Source organism: Oncorhynchus clarkii, chromosome 13, assembly GCF_045791955.1.
Source record: "Oncorhynchus clarkii lewisi isolate Uvic-CL-2024 chromosome 13, UVic_Ocla_1.0, whole genome shotgun sequence".
Lineage (NCBI taxonomy): Eukaryota > Metazoa > Chordata > Actinopteri > Salmoniformes > Salmonidae > Oncorhynchus > Oncorhynchus clarkii.
In genome coordinates, this window is record NC_092159.1 from 12,583,114 (window position 1) to 12,603,113 (window position 20,000).

The 20,000-nt window shown below is 44.6% G+C and overlaps 1 protein-coding gene across 1 annotated transcript in view; it reads right to left on the minus strand.

Annotated features, from left to right (window-relative positions):
• The window catches only part of LOC139424418 (voltage-dependent P/Q-type calcium channel subunit alpha-1A-like), a 293,164-nt gene that overhangs the window by 81,286 nt on the left and 191,878 nt on the right, over positions 1–20,000 (minus strand). Inside the window, exons 6-13 of the mRNA XM_071176204.1 lie at positions 11,668–11,759; positions 11,326–11,478; positions 9,699–9,886; positions 8,223–8,326; positions 5,267–5,382; positions 5,081–5,119; positions 2,073–2,141; positions 1–44 (exon numbers count right to left, since the gene is read on the minus strand). The exon at positions 1–44 is cut by the window's left edge and continues 151 nt beyond it. Of these exons, the coding sequence (XP_071032305.1) occupies positions 1–44; positions 2,073–2,141; positions 5,081–5,119; positions 5,267–5,382; positions 8,223–8,326; positions 9,699–9,886; positions 11,326–11,478; positions 11,668–11,759 (805 nt within the window). The remainder of the gene's footprint in view (positions 45–2,072; positions 2,142–5,080; positions 5,120–5,266; positions 5,383–8,222; positions 8,327–9,698; positions 9,887–11,325; positions 11,479–11,667; positions 11,760–20,000) is intronic.

The window sequence follows — 20,000 nt, forward strand, 5'->3', positions numbered from 1 at the left end:
GTAGTTGGACCCATCCTGTAGACCACCTCGGCCAAACGGGTCTCCTAGAAGAAGATGAAGAGTTATAGATCTGTCATTCGCCTTGAAAACAACGTTTGATAAGCGGTAGAGCCATTCTATCTGTGCTATTTCTATGCTTACTATTTTTACTTTGGATTTTGTTTGTCATACAGTTGAAGTCGGAAGTTTACATACACGTAGGTTGGAGTCATTAAAACTCATTTCTCAACCACTACACAAATTTCTTGTTAACAAACTATAGTTTTGGCAAGTCAGTTAAGACATCTACTTTGTGCATATAGTAGTAGTATAGTAGTAATATAGTAGTAATATACTGGTGGTATAGTAGTAGTATAGTAGTAATATAGCAGTAGTATACTGGTGGTATAGTAGTAGTATAGTAGTAATATAGTAGTAATATACTGGTGGTATAGTAGTAGTATAGTAGTAATATAGTAGTAATATACTAGTGGTATAGTAGTAGTATAGTAGTAATATAGCAGTAGTACCCTAGTGGTATAGTAGTAGTATAGTAGTAATATATTAGTCGTATACTGGTGGTATAGTAGTAGTATAGTAGTAATATAGCAGTAGTACCCTAGTGGTATAGTAGTAGTATAGTAGTAATATAGCAGTAGTATACTGGTGGTATAGTAGTAGTATAGTAGTAATATAGCAGTAGTATACTGATGGTATAGTAGTAGTATAGTAGTAATATAGCAGTAGTACCCTAGTGGTATAGTAGTAGTATAGTAGTAATATAGCAGTAGTATACTGGTGGTATAGTAGTAGTATAGTAGTAATATAGCAGTAGTACCCTAGTGGTATAGTAGTAGTATAGTAGTAATATAGCAGTAGTATACTGGTGGTATAGTAGTAGTATAGTAGTAATATATCAGTAGTATACTGGTGGTATAGTAGTAGTTTAGTAGTAATATATTAGTAGTATATTGGTAGTATAGTAGTAGTATAGTAGTAATATATTAATAGTAGTCGGGTGGTATAGTAGTAATATAGTAGTAGTATACTGGTAGTATAGTTGACCCAAGTTAAACAATTTAAAGGCAATGCTACCAAATACTAATTGAGTGTATGTAAACCTCTGACCCACCAGGAATGTGATGAAAGAAATAAAAACTGAATTAAATCATTCTCTCTACTATTATTCTGACATTTCACATTCAAAAAATAAAGTGGTGATCCTAACTGACCTAAAACTCTCCTTTTTGCTAGGATTAAATGTCAGGAAATGTGAAAAACAGAGTTTAAATGTATTTGTATCAAGTTCATTGAACTTTAGCCCAGCTTTTTTAGTTAAGTTGGAACAACATTTGTGCCAACTTGTCTCGTTGATTTTTGTCCAACTTTAAATGTGAAGTTTACACTTCTACAAAAAGTTGAGTGAACTCAAAAAACTCTATGGAACTAGTTACTAGTTGGGCCACCTTGATTTAACATTTTTATTATTTCAATGTTTTATGAATATCGCTAGCAGCAACAGAATAAACACATTTTGAATTCCATGCCTACAGTAAGAAAATATTAGAATATCTTCTTTCTAATTTCTCAACTCCTAACATTGAGTAAATGACACTCACTGGAGTCTGACATAGACTTTAAAATAGCACCCGCACACAGCCAAGTGGCGCTGACTGATGCTAAAAGCTTGACTTGACTTGAACATACATTTTTGCCAACACTTTGCTAACTTTTGTTTAACCAGCTAAACAGCTGCTTTTAGTGAAAACATGTTTGGAGTTACCTTTCTAGCCAATAGCCTATGTTACAGTTTACACTTCCTCCAATTATAATGTGGGGAGGTCAAAATAATGAAAAGATCTACCAAATCTATTATATATTCAAATGTTGATTAGTTCTCCTTGCCATAATCGTTCACCTGATAAGAAAATACATGATACATGTATTTTTGCTAACGTATGATGGGGGTCCCTGGGTCGCCAGTTGCCTGGGAGGGGGCGCCTGAGCAAGAAAAGGTTGAAGATCCCTGTTTTACACTGTAATGCTTCTTCATGATATTATTATGAAGTTATAAATAACTGTGTAATAAAAACCATTAGCTCCACCATCTTCCCCCTCTTCTGGATTCAGCAGCTCTTTCTTGTTCTTGGTCTTGACGGTACCTGGAGGATATAGAAAGATAGAATGTTCCAATCTCTCTCTCTCTGACACACTCATTCTCTCTCTCTGCATCACAAACAAGGTTTCCATCCAACCGTTTTATGGCCTGATGGAAACCGAACATTCTTCGCCAAACTTTCCAAATGTCGACAAAAGAAAATACGCAAGACGAGGTGGGATCTTTTTGTGTCAGTAAAATGAATTATGCGAGAAATGGTGGCGGAAACCCTTTTATGCGCAAATATTGATACAATAACCATCATATCGTAAACTTGGGAGTCCCGCGATGACATGCTGTGTGGTCCTCCCACTACGACTCGTCAGGAAAGCACACAGTTTATTAGGCTCCAGATGGAAAGACAATGTTGTGAAAGTCACAGGAGGTTGGTAGCACCTTCATTAGGGAGGACGGGCTCGTTTTAGTGACTGGAGCGGAATTCGTGGAATGGTAACAAATACATCAAACACATGGTTTCCATGGTTTCCATTGCCATTCCATCTCCTCCTTTCCGGCCATTATTATGAGCCGTTCTGTGGTGAAAGTGCAACGTGATGAGCTTGATGTTCCTTTCCAATAAATATTGAGGGTCTTATTCTGGGGACATGATAATCGATGCTTGGCTGCCATTTGACAAATAAAAATAATCTTCCTCCGTTTTACGGGCTCCCAACCAACTGTGCTATTTAGGTTGTTTTTTCGTGTAACTCATTTGGTACATAACGTTGCTGCTACCGTCTCTTATGACCGAAAAGAGCTTCTGGACATCAGAACAGAGTATTACTCACGTCGAACTGGACAAATCCCCATCATCAGCGTGAAGAAAAGATGGAGGAAAAGGGGGAGGGCTGGGCGCCTTGTAAGAATTCACAGACTAGTAGGTAAACCACCACTACCCTCCGTGTTATTGGCCAACGTCATTGGAAAACAAACTGTACGCTCTACGATTAAGACTTTCCTACCAACGAGACATTAAAAACTGTCATATCTTATGTTTCACCGAGACTTGGCTGAACAAAGACAAGGATAATATAGAGCTGGCTGGCTTCTCAGTGTTTTGGCAGGACAGAGCAGCTACGTCTGGCAAGACGAGGGGCAGGGGTGTGTGTCTATTTGCCAATAACTGCTGGTGCGCGATGTCTAATATTAAAGAAGTCTCAAGGTATTGCTCGCCTTAGGTTGAATACCTCATGATAAGCTGTAGACCACACTATCTACCAAGAGATTTCTCATCTATATTATTCATATCCGTCTATTTACCACCATAAACCGATGCGATGCTGTAGTGGAGTGGGTCGAGAGTTCCTTGGTGTCCACATCACCAACAAACTAACATGGTCCAAACACACCAAAGAGGCACGACAACACATTTTCCCCCTCAGGAGAAAAGACTTGGCATGGGTCTCCAGATCCTCAAAACGTTCTACAGCTCCACCATCGTGAACACTGGTTGCATCACCGCCTGGTATGGCAACTGCTCGGCATCTGACCGTAAGGAGCTACAGAGGGTAGTGTGTACGGCCCAGTACATCACTGGGGCCAAGCTTCCTGACATCCAGGACCTCTATACTAGGCAGTGTCAGAGGAAAGCCCCCAAAATTGTCAAAGACTCCAGCCACCCTAGTCAAAGACTGTTCTCTCTTCTAGCGCACGGCAAGCGGTACCGGAGCACCAAGTCTGGGACCAAAAGGCTCCTTAACAGCTTCTACCCCCAAGCCATAAGACTGCTGAACAGCTAATCAAGTGGCTACCCAGACTATTTACATTGAACCCCCCCCCCCCCCCTTGTTTTTACACTGCTGCTACTCTCTGTTTATTATTATTATGCATAGTCACATTACAAATGACCTGGACTAACCTGTACCCCCGCACGTTGACTCTCAACCAACATGATTCTCTCATACACTTTCTGTCTCTCTCTCAACCAACATGATTCTCTCATACACTTTCTGTCTGTCTCTCAACCAACATGATTCTCTCATACACTTTCTGTCTCTCTCTCAACCAACATGATTCTCTCATACACTTTCTGTCTCTCTCTCAGCCAACATGATTCTCTCATACACTTTCTGTCTCTCTCTCAACCAACATGATTCTCTCATACACTTTCTGTCTCTCTCTCAACCAACATGATTCTCTCATACACTTTCTGTCTCTCTCTCAACCAACATGATTCTCTCACACACTTTCTGTCTCTCTCTCAACCAACATGATTCTCTCATACACTTTCTGTCTCTCTCTCAACCAACATGATTCTCTCATACACTTTCTGTCTCTCTCTCAACCAACATGATTCTCTCATACACTTTCTGTCTCTCTCTCAACCAACATGATTCTCTCATACACTTTCTGTCTCTCTCTCAACCACCATGATTCTCTCATACACTTTCTGTCTCTCTCTCAACCAACATGATTCTCTCATACACTTTCTGTCTCTCTCTCAACCAACATGATTCTCTCATACACTTTCTGTCTCTCTCTCAACCAACATGATTCTCTCATACACTTTCTGTCTCTCTCTCAACCAACATGATTCTCTCATACACTTTCTGTCTCTCTCTCAACCAACATGATTCTCTCATACACTTTCTGTCTCTCTCTCAACCAACATGATTCTCTCATACACTTTCTGTCTCTCTCTCAACCACCATGATTCTCTCATACACTTTCTGTCTCTCTCTCAACCAACATGATTCTCTCATACACTTTCTGTCTCTCTCTCAACCAACATGATTCTCTCATACACTTTCTGTCTCTCTCTCAACCAACATGATTCTCTCATACACTTTCTGTCTCTCTCTCAACCAACATTATTCTCTCATACACTTTCTGTCTGTCTCTCAACCAACATGATTCTCTCATACTCTTTCTGTCTTTGACTCATTTCTCTCTTCTCTTCCCCCCACCCCCCACTCTGACTGATGTAGACTGAAGTAGCTTTACCGGTAAAAATGGTACCATCCTCATTCAGAAGGACCTCCTCTGTAGAAACACAATAACACATGGTCAACAACAACACATCATGTCAGTTGTCAGTTTGTAAAGAGTTAAAGAGCAATAGCTTTAAGAACAGAGTTACAGTTTGTGTTTGTGTAAAGGAAGTGAGTGTGTGTGTGTGTTTTTACTTACCTGCTTTACAGATCCATTCTAGATATCCGTTTAGCTCTCTCTCTATTTGCTGCTGGCGTCTCAATTTGAGGAACTCTGCACGGTTCTCTACTCGCTCTCTCTCTTTGGCAAACTCTCTGTAGGGGTTGTGCACACACTCACAATCACTTACTGGTAACACACTATATCTAGTACACACACTAGGGTCACACACTCACACATATCCATGTGCGCGCACACACACACACACACACACACACACACACACACACACACACACACACACACACACACACACACACACACACACACACACACACACACACACACACACACACACACACACACACACACACACACACACACACACACACACACACACACAGCAGGCAAAATACTCTGTCTAAATCTCTAGTCACATGTGAATGAATAGCGCTCCCCTTTTCTGAAGAGTTCGATAAATTGGCATCCATGGATTACCACGCTCTCCCCAGACTTCCTGGCGCACAGGCGCAATAAAAGCATGTGTGTGTGTCTCTACTGTGTGTGCGTGTGTGTCTCTACTGTGTGTGTGTCTCTACTGTGTGTGTGTGTGTCTCTACTGTGTGTGTGTGTGTCTCTACTGTGTGTGTGTGTGTCTCTACTGTGTGTGTCTGTGTTTCTACTGTGTGTGCGTGTCTCTACTGTGTGTGTGTGTGTGTGTGTCTCTACTGTGTGTGTGTCTCTACTGTGTGTGTGTATGTGTGTTTCTCTACTGTGTGTGTGTGTGTCTCTACTGTGTGTGTGTGTGTGTCTCTACTGTGTGTGCATGTCTCTACTGTGTGTGCGTGTCTCTACTGTGTGTGTGTGTGTCTCTACTGTGTGTGTGTGTCTCTACTGTGTGTGTGTGTCTCTACTGTGTGTGTGTCTCTACTGTGTGTGTGTGTGTCTCTACTGTGTGTGTGTCTCTACTGTGTGTGTGTGTGTCTCTACTGTGTGTGCGTGTCTCTACTATGTGTGTGTGTCTCTACTGTGTGTGTGTGTCTCTACTGTGTGTGTGTGTCTCTACTGTGTGTGTGTGTCTCTACTGTGTGTGTGTGTCTTCCCGTCCGCTGAGTGTCAGTGGATTTGGGGCGAACCCAGATTAGCAGAGTTCAGTCAGTGTGAGGGGATTGAGGGGTGAGCTCCGTTGAAAATGCCTGTCAGATGAGCAGGTTAACCAACACACAGACTCCTCTCGAAGAAACGCCTGATAATCACGTCATCATAATGGAATAATTGAATAACATCGCCCTGAGCTCAGCTGAATAGGGTTGATGTTACAGATTTAGGATTAGTGTTAAAATACTCTTAGGATCACTCTTTGAAAAACGTCAATCTAGGAGTTGTGAAGTCGTGTTTATATGTGTTAAAGACCCTTCTATACACTTAGGATATCTGTCAGGATAAGTGTTTAACACTGTTATAGATGTAGTATACCGGTTTAATACTTCTCTGTTACAGAGTTAGGATATTTCTTAAAGAATCTCAGAATAACTCTTAAAGACTATTGGGATAATTCTTAAAGACTCTCTGGATAATTCTTAAAGACTATTGGGATAACTCTTAAAGACTATTGGGATAATTCTTATAGACTCTTTGGATAATTCTTAAAGAATCTCAGAATAATTCTTAAAGACTCTCAGGATAATTCTTAAACACTATTGGGATAACTCTTAAAGACTCTCAGGATAATTCTTAAGGACTATTGGGAAAACTCTTAAAGAATCTCAGGATAATTCTTAAGGACTATTGGGAAAACTCTTAAAGACTCTCAGGATAATTCTTAAAGACTATTGGGATAACTTTTAAAGAATCTCAGGATAATTCTTAAAGACTATTGGGATAACTCTTAAAGACTCTCAGGATAATTCTTAAAGACTATTGGGATAACTCTTAAAGACTCTCAGGATAATTCTTAAAGACTATTGGGATAACTCTTAAAGACTCTCAGGATAATTCTTAAAGACTATTGGGATAACTCTTAAAGACTCTCAGGATAATTCTTAAAGACTATTGGGATAACTTTTAAAGAATCTCAGGATAATTCTTAAAGACTATTGGGATAACTCTTAAAGACTCTTAATTCTTAAAGACTATTGGGATAACTCTTAAAAACTCTCAGGATAATTCTTAAAGACTATTGGGATAACTCTTAAGGATAATTCTTAAAGACTATTGGGATAACTCTTAAAGACTCTCAGGATAATTCTTAAAGACTATTGGGATAACTCTTAAAGACTCAGGATAATTTTTAAAGACTTCTTAAAGATATTCTAAGCCCTGTCTAAGCCGTGTAGTGGGTTCTACTAAACTATATGGAATTGTTTTAAGAAGGTCATACCAAGGATCATTTAGCTATTTGATTTTCAATTGTAAGACCCCTTGAAATATCAACAAAATCTATAATACAATTATTTGATACACAATTATTTTTGGCCTTACAGCTTAAACTGGTGGACTCTTAGGATAACTCTTAAAGACTCTTAGGATAACTCTTAAAGACTCTTAGGATAACTCTTAAAGACTCTGTAGGATAACTCTTAAAGACTCAGGATAACTCTTAAAGACTCTTAGGATAACTCTTAAAGACTCTTAGGATAACTCTTAAAGACTCTTAGGATAACTCTTAAAGACTCTTAGGATAACTCTTAAAGACTCTTAGGATAACTCTTAAAGACTCTTAGGATAACTGGAAAACCGTCAATCTAGGACCTGAGAGACTGTGTTTAGAGAGGGGTGGAGGAGGGAGTATTGAGGAAGGAAAGTTGTGAATGGATCAGTTAAACACGCACGCACGCACACACACACACACACACACACACACACACACACACACACACACACACACACACACACACACACACACACACACACACACACACACACACACACACACACACACACACACACACACACACACACACACACACACACACAGGTGTGCATATGTACGTACCCTGAGAGGACGCCCAGCACCAGATTTAACATGAAGAAGGACCCGATGATGATGAGGGGGATGTAGTACATCCAGTTCCAGGCACTTCCCTCTACATTATTACTCTGGTGAGACAGACAGACATCATTACTCTGGTGAGACAGACAGACATCATTACTCTGGTGAGACAGACAGACATCATTACTCTGGTGAGACAGACAGACATCATTACTCTGGAGAGACAGACAGACATCATTACTCTGGAGAGACAGACAGACACCATTACTCTGGAGAGACAGACAGACACCATTACTCTGGAGAGACAGACAGACATCATTACTCTGGAGAGACAGGCGGATAGACAGACAGAGATCATTACTCTGGAGAGACAGACAGACATCATTACTCTGGAGAGACAGACAGACAGACAGACATTGTCTGACTAACCTCGTGTCTGTCTGTCTGACTAACCTCATGTCTGTCTGACAGACAGGAAGTTAGTCAGACAGATAGACATACAGAAGGTTAGTCAGTAAGACAGAGAGATAGACAGACAGGAAGTTAGTCAGACAGACAGACATACAGACAGGAGGTTAGTCAGACAGACAGACAGACAGACAGACAGACAGACAGACAGGTTAATCAGACAGACAGACAAACAGACAGGTTAGTCAGACGGACAGACAGACAGACAGACAGACAGACAGACAGACAGACAGACAGACAGACAGGACGTTAGTCAGACAGACAGACAGACAGATCAAACAGAGCTGAAAAATGTATTAAACTTGCATCTAAAAATGGTTCCATTCCACAAATACCAGTCCTGCCCATTTCCATACTTCTTACATCACACTAGCGTGTGTTTTCCCAAACATTTGGAAGGAATGGAATAGAATATGATGTGGACTGTGTGTTGCCAATGAATAATACATTGTGTGGAAATGTTTTATATTACATTAGCAGATCATGTTCCCTGTGCTGTACATTTATACAAGGATTAGTATTTACAATGAATTCCCTTACAGCATAACATGTCGACCCATCCCTCCATGGTGATATACTGGAAGGACGGGGAGGACAGCGAACACACACACACACTTCAACCCCCCCCCACACACACACACTTCAATCCCCCCAAACACGCACACACACATATTCCATCTCCCCACACACACACACGCACACACACACACACACTTCAACCCCCCCAAATACACACACACACACACACACACACACACACACACACACACACACACACACACACACACACACACACACACACACACACACACAGTCCATCTCCCCACACACACACACACACACACACACACACACACACAACCCCCCCAAATACACACACACACACACACACACACACACACACAGTCCATCTCCCCACACACACACACACTTCAACCCCCCCAAACACACACACACAGTCCATCTCCCCACACACACACTTCCACCCCACACACAGCTCTGTATACTCACATAGTATAACATATCGGTCCAACCCTCCATGGTGATACATTGGAATACAGTGAGGACAGCAAAGAGAATGTTGTCGAATTGGGTGATCCCATAGTTGGGCCCCAGCCAATAGCCTTTACACGTGGTCCCATTAGGACACAATCTGGACGGTAACTCTGTACCGCATGGCAACTCATCATAAATCTCATCTATAGAGGAGAGGGAAAGAGAGGGAGGGGAGAGAGGGGAGGGGGAGAGAGAAGAAGGGGAGCGAGAGAGAAGGGGGAAAAGTGAGGGAGAGAGAGATGAGATTGATTAGAGTTGAAATCAGCATAAGAAAACAGCGAAGTGGAGGTCCAGTAAAATCATTTAAGGGATACGAGATGGGCTGTGTCTCAATGTCATCCTTGTACTGTCTGGGGCTAGGGGTTGAGTTGGGACTGGGCCCTTTGGGTCTAGGGGTTGAGTTGGGACTGGGCCCTTTGGGTCTAGGGGTTGAGTTGGGACTGGGCCCTTTGGGTCTAGGGGTTGAGTTGGGACTGGGCCTGTGGGTCTAGGGGGTGAGTTGGGACTGGGCCTGTGGGTCTATGGGTTGAGTTGGGACTGGGCCCTTTGGGTCTAGGGAAGAGTCTAGGGGTAGGGATTGAGTTGAGACTGGGCCCTTTGGGCCTAGGGAAGTGTCTGGGGGTAGGGGTTGAGTTGGGACTGGGCCCTTTGGGTCTAGGGAAGTGTCTGGGGGTAGGGGTTGAGTTGGGACTGGGCCCTTTGGGTCTAGGGGTTGAGTTGGGACTAGGCCCTTTGGATCGAGGAAAGTGTATAGGGGTAGGGGTTGAGTTGGGACTGGTCCTGTGGGTCTAGGAAAGTGTCTAGGGGTAGGGGATGAGTTGGGACTGGGCCCTTTGGGTCTAGGGGTTGAGTTGGGACTGGGCCCTTTGGGTCTAGGGGATGAGTTGGGACTGGGCCCTTTGGGTCTAGGGGTTGAGTTGGGACTGGGCCTGTGGGTCTAGGGAAGTGTCTAGGGGTAGGGGTTGAGTTGGGACTGGGCCTGTGGGTCTAGGGGTTGAGTTAGGACAGGGCCTGTGGGCCTAGGGAAGTGTCTAGGGGTAGGGGTTGAGTTGGCACTGGGCCTGTGGGTCTAGGGGTTGAGTTGGGACTTGGCCTGTGGGTCTAGGGAAGTGTCTAGGGGTTGAGTTGGGACTGGGCCTGTGGGTCTAGGGAAGTGTCTAGGGGTTGAGTTCGGACTGGGCCTGTTGGTCTAGGGAAGTGTCTAGGGGTTGAGTTGGGACTGGGCCTGTTGGTCCAGGGAAGTGTCTAGGGGTTGAGTTGGGACTGGGCCTGTTGGTCTAGGAGTCAGTGCAATTACTTTATTTGGATCTAAGGGTAGGTGTTAGGTCATTAGAAGTTTATTTAAGACAGGGCTTGAGGGTCTAGGAGTATGTGCTTGGTCACTAGGAGTTAATTTAATACATGACTTGGGGGTCTAGGGTAGATGCTACAGTAGGTCTCTAGGAGTTGATTAAAGACAAGTCTTCGGGGTCTAGGAGTAGGTGCATGCTCGCTAGTAGTTGATTAAAGACCAGTCTTCTGGGTCTAGGAGTAGGTGCTTGGTCGCTAGTAGTTGATTAAAGACAAGGCCTATGGGCGTTACCAGTGGCGATGTCGAAACAGGTGGTGTGGAACTTTCCCATGTAGAACTCAAGGCCGATGATGGCGAACATCAGAATGGCCACAAAGAGAAGCAGTCCGATCTGCAGCAGGGGGATCATAGCCTTCATGATGGACTTGAGTACCACCTGCAGGCCTGGAGGACACAGTGCAGATGGTCAGAGATTAATATAGAAAGATAGAGGGGGGAGAGGGGGAGGAAGAGAGAGAGAGAGAGGAGAGGATTGAGAGAGAGTGGGAGGGGATGGACAGAGAGAAAGCAAGAGAGAGCAGAGAAAAGAGAGGAGACAGAGTGAGTGATGTCCATAGGGGTCCCCATACTTACTGGGAATCCCTGACACCAACTTAAGTGGTCGCAGAACCCTGACTGCTCTCAGTGTCCGCAGGTCAAATTCGGAGCCAACCGCCGACAAGATACTAAGGAGAGAGGGAAGAGGAAAAGAAAGAGAAAGAGAGAGAATTAGAAAAGGAGAAGAAACAGTGGACACAGTGGAAACAGTAGCAACAGTGGAGACAGTAGAAACAGTAGAAACAGTAGAAACAGTGGAGACAGTAGAAACAGTAGAAACAGTGGAAACAGTAAAAACAGTAAAAACAGTAAAAACAGTAGAATCAGTGGAAAACAGTAGAAACAGTGGAGACAGTAGAAACAGTGGAAAAACAGTATAAATAGTGGAGACAGTGGAAACAATGGAAACAGTATAAACAGTGGAGACAGTATAAACAGTGGAAAACAGTAGAAACAGTAAAACAGTAGAAAACAGTAGAAACAGTAAAAGCAGTAGAAACAGTGGAAACAGTAAAAACAGTAGAAACAGTAGAAATAGTGGAGACAGTGGAAACAGTAGAAACAGTAGAAACAGTGGAAACAGTAGAAACAGTAGAAACAGTGGAAACAGTAGAAACAGTAGAAACAGTAGAAACAGCGGAAACAGTATAAATAGTGGAGACAGTGGAAACAGTAGAAACAGTGGAAACAGTATGACTAGTGGATACAGTGGAAACAGTAGAAACAGTGGAAACAGTAGAAACAGTGGAAACAGTAAAAACAGTAAAAACAGTATAATCAGTGGAAAACAGTAGAAACAGTGGAGACAGTAGAAACAGTGGAAAAACAGTATAAATAGTGGAGACAGTGGAAACAGTGGAAACAGTATAAACAGTGGAGACAGTATAAACAGTGGAAAACAGTAGAAACAGTAGAACAGTAGAAAACAGTAGAACCAATAAAAGCAGTAGAAACAGTGGAAACAGTAAAAACAGTAGAAACAGTAGAAACAGTGGAAACAGTATAAATAGTGGAGACAGTGGAAACAGTAGAAACAGTAGAAACAGTGGAAACAGTAGAAACAGTGGAAACAGTAAAAACAGTAGAACAGTAGAAACAGTGGAAACTGTATAAATAGTGGAGACAGTGGAAACAGTAGACACAGTGGAAACAGTATGAATAGTGGAGACAGTGGAAACAGTAGAAACAGTAGAAACAGTGGAGACAGCATAAACAGTGGAAAACAGTATAAACAGTGGAAACAGTGGAAAACAGTAGAAACAGTAGACACAGTAGAAACAGTGGAAACAGTAAAGACAGTGGAAACAGTGTAAACAGTAGAGATAGTAGAAACAGTAGGAACATTAGAAACAGTGGAAACAGTTAGGTCAGTGGAAACAGTGTAAAACAGTAGACACAGTAGAAACCGTGAGGACGGTAGAAACAGTGGAAACAGTAGAAACAGTGGAGACAGTAGAAACAGTGGAGACAGTAGAAACAGTAGAAACAGTGGAGACAGTAGAAACAGTAGGAACAGTGGAGACAGTAGAAACAGTAGAAACAGTAGGAACAGTGGAAAACAGTAGAAACCGTGGAGACAGTAGAAACAGTAGAAACCGTGGAGACAGTAGAAACAGAAGGAACAGTAGCCCTAACCCGTTCCATTTCAGCAGAAAACAAACAGTATTTGCGGTATAAAAAGTCATAAAAAGCACAGGAACACACGCATGACATGATTGGTCAGTGCTGTCTGGGATCCTTGGGATGTCCCTACCCTAAACCCTGACCTTAAACCTTACCCTAACCATATCCACAACCCTTACCTAACCCCAACCGTACCCTTTACCAACTGGGGTAGGGACATCCCAAGGATTCCGGATAGTACGGACCTGACATGATCTCACACACATCTCCATAGTAACGTGATCCACATGAGTCATGTGTGTAGTGTCACACCACCATGGTCACTGTGACTGGTCTATACGATATCTCTTTTAGAGGCTGCCTGGGTCGGTGTGAAGTGATCAACTAGTCTCCCCCTCTCCCTCTCCCTCTCTCCCCCTCTCCCTCTCTACCTCTCTCCCTCTCCCCCTCTCCCTCTCCCTCTCTCCCTCAGTTCCATCTCTCTGACAGTCAGCCTCTCTGTACATCAGACCAGGAGGACTTGGTGCTGGTTAGTGCAGGTTCCCCATCACACACAAGACATGTGTAACGTGTGTGATGGAGAATCACAGAGAGAGAGAGGAAAAACACAGAGAAGGAGAGAGGTGGGGTTTGGGATATGCAGCTTCTATAATTCACTCAGCGTAAGAGAGTTATATTATAACAACTGACGCAACAGACAGACAGAAAGTGGTCGGTCTGAGACAGTTCCTCCCAAACGCTCTTTAAAAAACACGAGGTCAGGTTTTGGCCCCTCTCCTCTTCCTCCTCCTCCCTTTCTGCACCAGACTCATTTCACTAAGAGCCCCATTCATTAACAGGTATAATATATCTGGCCAGAACAGTCCTTCTCTCAATGGGGTTTGAACTGTGTGTGTGTGTGTGTGTGTGTGTGTGTGTGTGTGTGTGTGTGTGTTTGTACGCGTCCGTCCGTGTGCGTGCCAGACCAGACATTCACTCAATAGGGTTTTAACAGGCCTGCTGGCGAGAGCAACTGAGGAAGGCAGAAACTAAACTATTCACCCCAAGGAGAGGACCAATCATGGGATTGAGAGATGGATGAATGGATAGAGGGATATATATAGGGTTGAAGGGAGGGACGGATGGAGTTGGCTGGTGTTGAATGATTCCTTCTCCACTTATTTACCTCATTCTCTCTCTCTCCCTCTCTCTCTCTCTCTCTCTCTCTCTCTCTCTCTCCTTCCTTCCTTCCTTCCTTCCTTCCTTCCTTCCTTCCTTCCTTCCTTCCTTCCTTCCTTCCTTCCTTCCTTCCTTCCTTCCACACACGTCTCTCCAAAACGTCTCAATAGTCTCAACCATTGTATATTTACATAACTGTTCTATATTCTGTAAAGACAGACAGTAAGGGCAAAAACTCAAACGGGCTTGGAAACCCTGTCCGATGGCAACTGCAGTACCTGACTGCATGTACACGCATCCACCACTAGAGGGGGCAACCACTGTGTCTACTAGTATGGACCACACTGAATGAAACCAGGGCAGCAATGGAGGGGTGAGAGAGATGGAAGAGGAGAATGGAGGGATGGGTGAGTCAGAGTGAAAGTGAAGAATAGAGAAAATAGGAAATTGACAGAAGCTACAGAAAGGATGACATGTGGAAGGGGGAGGAGCCACAGAAAGGGGGAGGAGAGGAATAGAAAGAGGAGGAGGAGAAAAGGAATGGAGGGAAAGGAAAGGAGTGAGGTAGAGGAGGAACAAATAAAGGAGAGATGAAAGAGGAGGAAGATGGAGGTAAAATAGGGACGATGCCCATCAGAGATAGAGATTGAAAAGCAGTGTTACTGCTCTGTGTGACTAGAGAGAGACAATCTGCTATATAATCCTACAGAGATACCCTAGAGAGAGAGAGACAGAGAAAGAGGGATAGAGAAAGGAGAGAGATGGAGGGAAAGAGAGAGAGAGGGAGGGTGTGTGTGAGGAAGAGAGAGAATGTGAGAGAGGCGATGGTGTCTGTGTGACTGGGTGAGATGGAAGGAGGGAGAAGAGGGAGGTATGGTAGAGTGGCGAGGGATTCACACGGAGGAGAGGTGTGTGGAGAGTGCTGACAGGGCCACTCTACTGGGGAACACCTGTCTATCAACCTGCAGACACACACACACACACACACACACACACACACACACACACACACACACACACACACACACACACACACACACACACACACACACACACACACACACACACACATAACTAGAACACAAAGACATAGCCATTATTATGAGCCGCCCTCCCCTCAGCAGCCTCCACTGTGTACGAACGGTATGTCTTCAGTAAAACAGAGAAGGAGAGGGAGGCCAGAAAAGAAGAGACTGTCAACTGCCTGCTAGATTTTGCAGTGAGTCAGCGTGAATGTACTGAAACCAATGTGGTTGCACACTGAGTATATCAAACATGTCTTTGAACGGGGTATGGTAGTAGGTGTCTTTGAACGGGGTATGGTAGTAGGTGACTTTGAACGGGGTATGGTAGTAGGTGTCTTTGAACGGGGTATGGTAGTAGGTGCCTTTGAACAGGGTATGGTAGTAGGTGCCAGGTGCCCTGGTTTGTGTCAAGGACTGCAACACTGCTGGGTTTTTCATGATCAACAGTTTCCCGTGTGTATCAAGAATGTTCCACCACCCAGAGAACATCCAGTCAACTTGACACAACTGTGGGAAGCATTGGAGTCAAGATGGGCCAGCATCCCTGTGGAATACTTTCAACACCTTGTAGAGTCCATGTCCCCAACGAATTGAGGCTGTTCTGAGGGTGCAACTCAATATTAGGAAGGTGTTCCTAATGTTTGGTAAAGTCAGTGTACATGCACAGTCCTGTGTATGAAGGGTATGTCTATACATTACAGTAAGAGAGAGAGAGAGAGAGAGGGCCAGAAAAGAAGAGAAAATCAACTGCCTGATAGAAGCGTGTCAGCGTGAACGTTCTCCAACCAACATCACAGTGTGTATTCACCCAGACAGATACAGACTACTGTATGTTCACAACCCAACGCCTCAACTAAGACAAACATGATGAAGAAGATGATGATGAGGAAGATGGTGGAGGTCTCTCCCCGTTCCCCGAATCGCCATGGCAACCGACGATTCCTCTTTTTTCCGGGAAGTATCCCCGGTTACCGAACTGCTCTCATTCATAACCGTTGCCGTGGCAACGGAGCCCTCATTCATTGATGGAATCTCGGCATTGCCGTGGCAACGAGGCGGGTAGAGGGTCTCCTAGCGATTGTTTGACTCTTTTTTGAGGTGTGGGTTCTCTGCACTGCCACACACTGAGCAAACACACACACACACACACACACATACGCTACACACACCATAAATGTACATGCTTTCAAACACAGACACACAAACACACAGTCTTATCTAGTATGTGATGTACAGTAGTGTGTGGGTATGTGTGGTGTAAAACATCATATTAACATACAGGAGCAAAGGAATCTGGGTCAGATATACTCTGTGTCTTTCTTCTTATACATTCCTGTTTGTGTGTGTGTGTGTCTGTGTGTGAAATAATGTACGTATGTACGTATGGTGTGTATAGCATGAGTGTGTCTGTATGTGTGTGTGTGTGTGTGTGTGTGTGTGTGTGTGTGTGTGTGTGTGTGTGTGTGTGTGTGTGTGTGTGTGAAAGAATGTACGCATATGGTGTGTATAGCATGAGGGTGTCTGTATGTGTGTATCTCAAAACCATGTGGGAGTGCCATGTGTTAGCTCAGTGTGAGCTCCTGTCCACTCAATGTTTCCAACTGAGCCTTATAGCCCCTCACACACACACACACACACACACACACACACATACACACACACACACACACACACACACACACACACACACACACACACACACACACACACAGACCAACAAAATGTGAAAATCTGAAATTAAGTCAAATATTGAACAGTTAAAACCATCTAAAAATATACTGTTCAAATCCACAATGCTATTTTTCTTACAACCTGCAACAATAAGCCACCCACTATGTGGCTATGGCACATCAACCTTCCCTTTACAACCATTATGTCACCGGTTAACCCCGCTTTTCACAGTAGACATGGTACGCCCCAATCACTTTCCATTATTGGAAGAGTCTACTTGCTCAGCTGAAGGGGGTTGAGGGATGATAATGGCTACATCACCTTCCCACCTAGTTTATCACAAACACTCTATTGCTATACTCTCATACTCTCAACATCTCTCTCCCTCTCTATTCCCTTTCCACTGTCTCTGTCCTCTCCTCTCTCCTTCTCTGAACATCTCTCCCTTTCTCTCGTCCTACATTGTTCTTCTCTCTCTCTCTCCAGTGCTAACACTCAGCTGATGGACCCACTGGCTCCATCCAGTCACCCCCTCCCTCCTCCCCTCTAGCCATCCAGTCCAGTCACCCCCTCCCTCCTCCCCTCTAGCCATCCAGTCCAGTCACCCCTCCCTCCTCATCTCTAGCCATCCAGTCCAGTCACCCCACCCCACTCCTCCCCTCTAGCCATCCAGTCCAGTCACCCCACCCCACTCCTCCCCTCTAGCCATCCAGTCCAGTCACCCCCTCTAGCCATCCAGTCCAGTCACCCCATCCCTCCTCCCCTATAGCCATCCAGTCCAGTCACCCCCCCACTCCTCCCCTCTAGCCATCCAGTCCAGTCACCCCCCACCTCCTCCCCTATAGCCATCCAGTCCAGTCACCCCCTCCCTCCTCCCCTCTAGCCATCCAGTCCAGTCACCCCCTCTAGCCATCCAGTCCAGTCACCCCCTCTAGCCATCCAGTCCAGTCACCCCCTCTCTCCTCCCCTCTAGCCATCCAGTCCAGTCACCCCCTCTAGCCATCCAGTCCAGTCACCCCCTCCCTCCTCCCCTCTAGCCATCCAGTCCAGTCACCCCTTCTAGCCATCCAGTCCAGTCACCCCCTCTCTCCTCCCCTCTAGCCATCCAGTCCAGTCACCCCCTCTAACCACCCAGTCCAGTCACGCTCTCCCTACCTTCCTCTCTCCCTCCTCCCATCCTTCCTTCCCTTGTCCATCCCCCGCTCACCACAGTATCTCTACATCCTTCCTCCACCTGCCCACTCACTCACTCTCTCGTCCTCTCTCCTTTCCCTCTTTTTATCTCTCCTTTGCTTCCTTGCCTCCTCCAGTCTGCCAATCTTCCAGACCAGAAGGGAGGATGAAGGAGAGAGCAGTAAAAGGAGGGATGAATGCTTCCTCCTGGTTATGTCCAACTCATTCATCTCTCTCTCTCTCTCTCATCTGTGACCAGCTGTCCCTCTATCCTTTCTCGTCACCTTGTCCCCACTCCATCCTTTGGCCTTTTCTCTCTCCTGCCCTCACATTCCCCCTCTCTCTCCTCTACACTCCCTCCTTCTTTCCATCCCCCTCTCCCCCTCTCCCTGGCTAGCTGATCCTCCACCTGTTTCTCTGTGGGGACCAGCGTGTGATCTGGCATTCGCAAGGACATTAGCTACTCAATGAGTGTGTTTGTGTGTGTGTGTGTAGGTGTGCATGCTCTATCCTGTGTGTGTGTGTGCGCGCACACTTTATCCTGTATGTGAATGTGTGAATGTGTGTGTGTGTGTGTGTGTGTGTGTGTGTGTGTGTGTGTGGTGTGTGTGTGTTTGGTGTTTGTGTGTATGTGTGGTGTGTGTGTCTACGTGTGTTGTGTGTGTGTGTGTGTTTGTCCTATAGGGTAGGTACAGTGTCCTAGTGTTTAGCAGAGAGTCAGGCCTCTAAATGACTGCAGGCTTATAATGATAATGGAAGTGATGGCAGCGGGACAATATTCACACGGGTACCACTTCTCTCTCTCCTCCCTCTCTCTCTGTCACTCTCTTCCTCCCTGCCTTTCTCTGCCAGCTCTCTCCTTCTCTCACTCCTCCCTCTCTCTCTGTCTCTCTCTCTTCCTCCCAGCCTCTCTCTGCCAGCTTTCTCCTTCTCTCTCTCCTCCATCGCTCTCTGTCGCTCTCTCTTCCTCCCAGCCTCTCTCTGCCAGCTTTCTCCTTCTCTCTCTCCTCCCTCGCTCTCTGTCGCTCTCCCTCCCTACCTCTCTCTCTCTGCCAGCTCTCTCTTCTCTGCCTCTCTTCCTATCTATCTCTCTATCCTTCTGTCTTCCTCTCTCTTTTTCTCCTCTCCTTCTCCTCCTCTCGCTATCCCCCTCTCTCCTTCACATATCCTTTCTCAAATACTGTACATGCAGACTTTGTTTATCTCTCTCTCTCGCATACAGTACATTTCAGCTTTCCAGACGACCTCCATTCCTTCCTGTTGGTATCTCTGAAGTCCAACTGTGTTAACATCAGTTGAAATGTTTCTGTTGCTAAGCATCATTAAAATCACATTGGGGTTTTTTTAAATGGAGAGGGGACAAACATACACTTTCTTTTCTTAGCTCTGACCCAGTTGCAGCAGAGGACAGGACACTGGCTACTGTAAATGGGTTATAAATGGGTTATGAATGTGCTATGTATGGGTTATGAATGTGCAATGTATGGGTTATGAATGTGCAATGTATGGGTTATGAATGTGCTATGTATGGGTTATGAATGTGCCATGAATGTGTTATGTATTGGTTATGAATGTGTTATGTATGGGTTATGAATATGCAATGTATGGGTTATGAATGTGCTATGTATGGGTTATGAATGTGTTATGTATGGGTTATGAATGTGCTATGTATGGGTTATGAATGTGCAATGTATGGGTTATGAATGTGCTATGTATGGG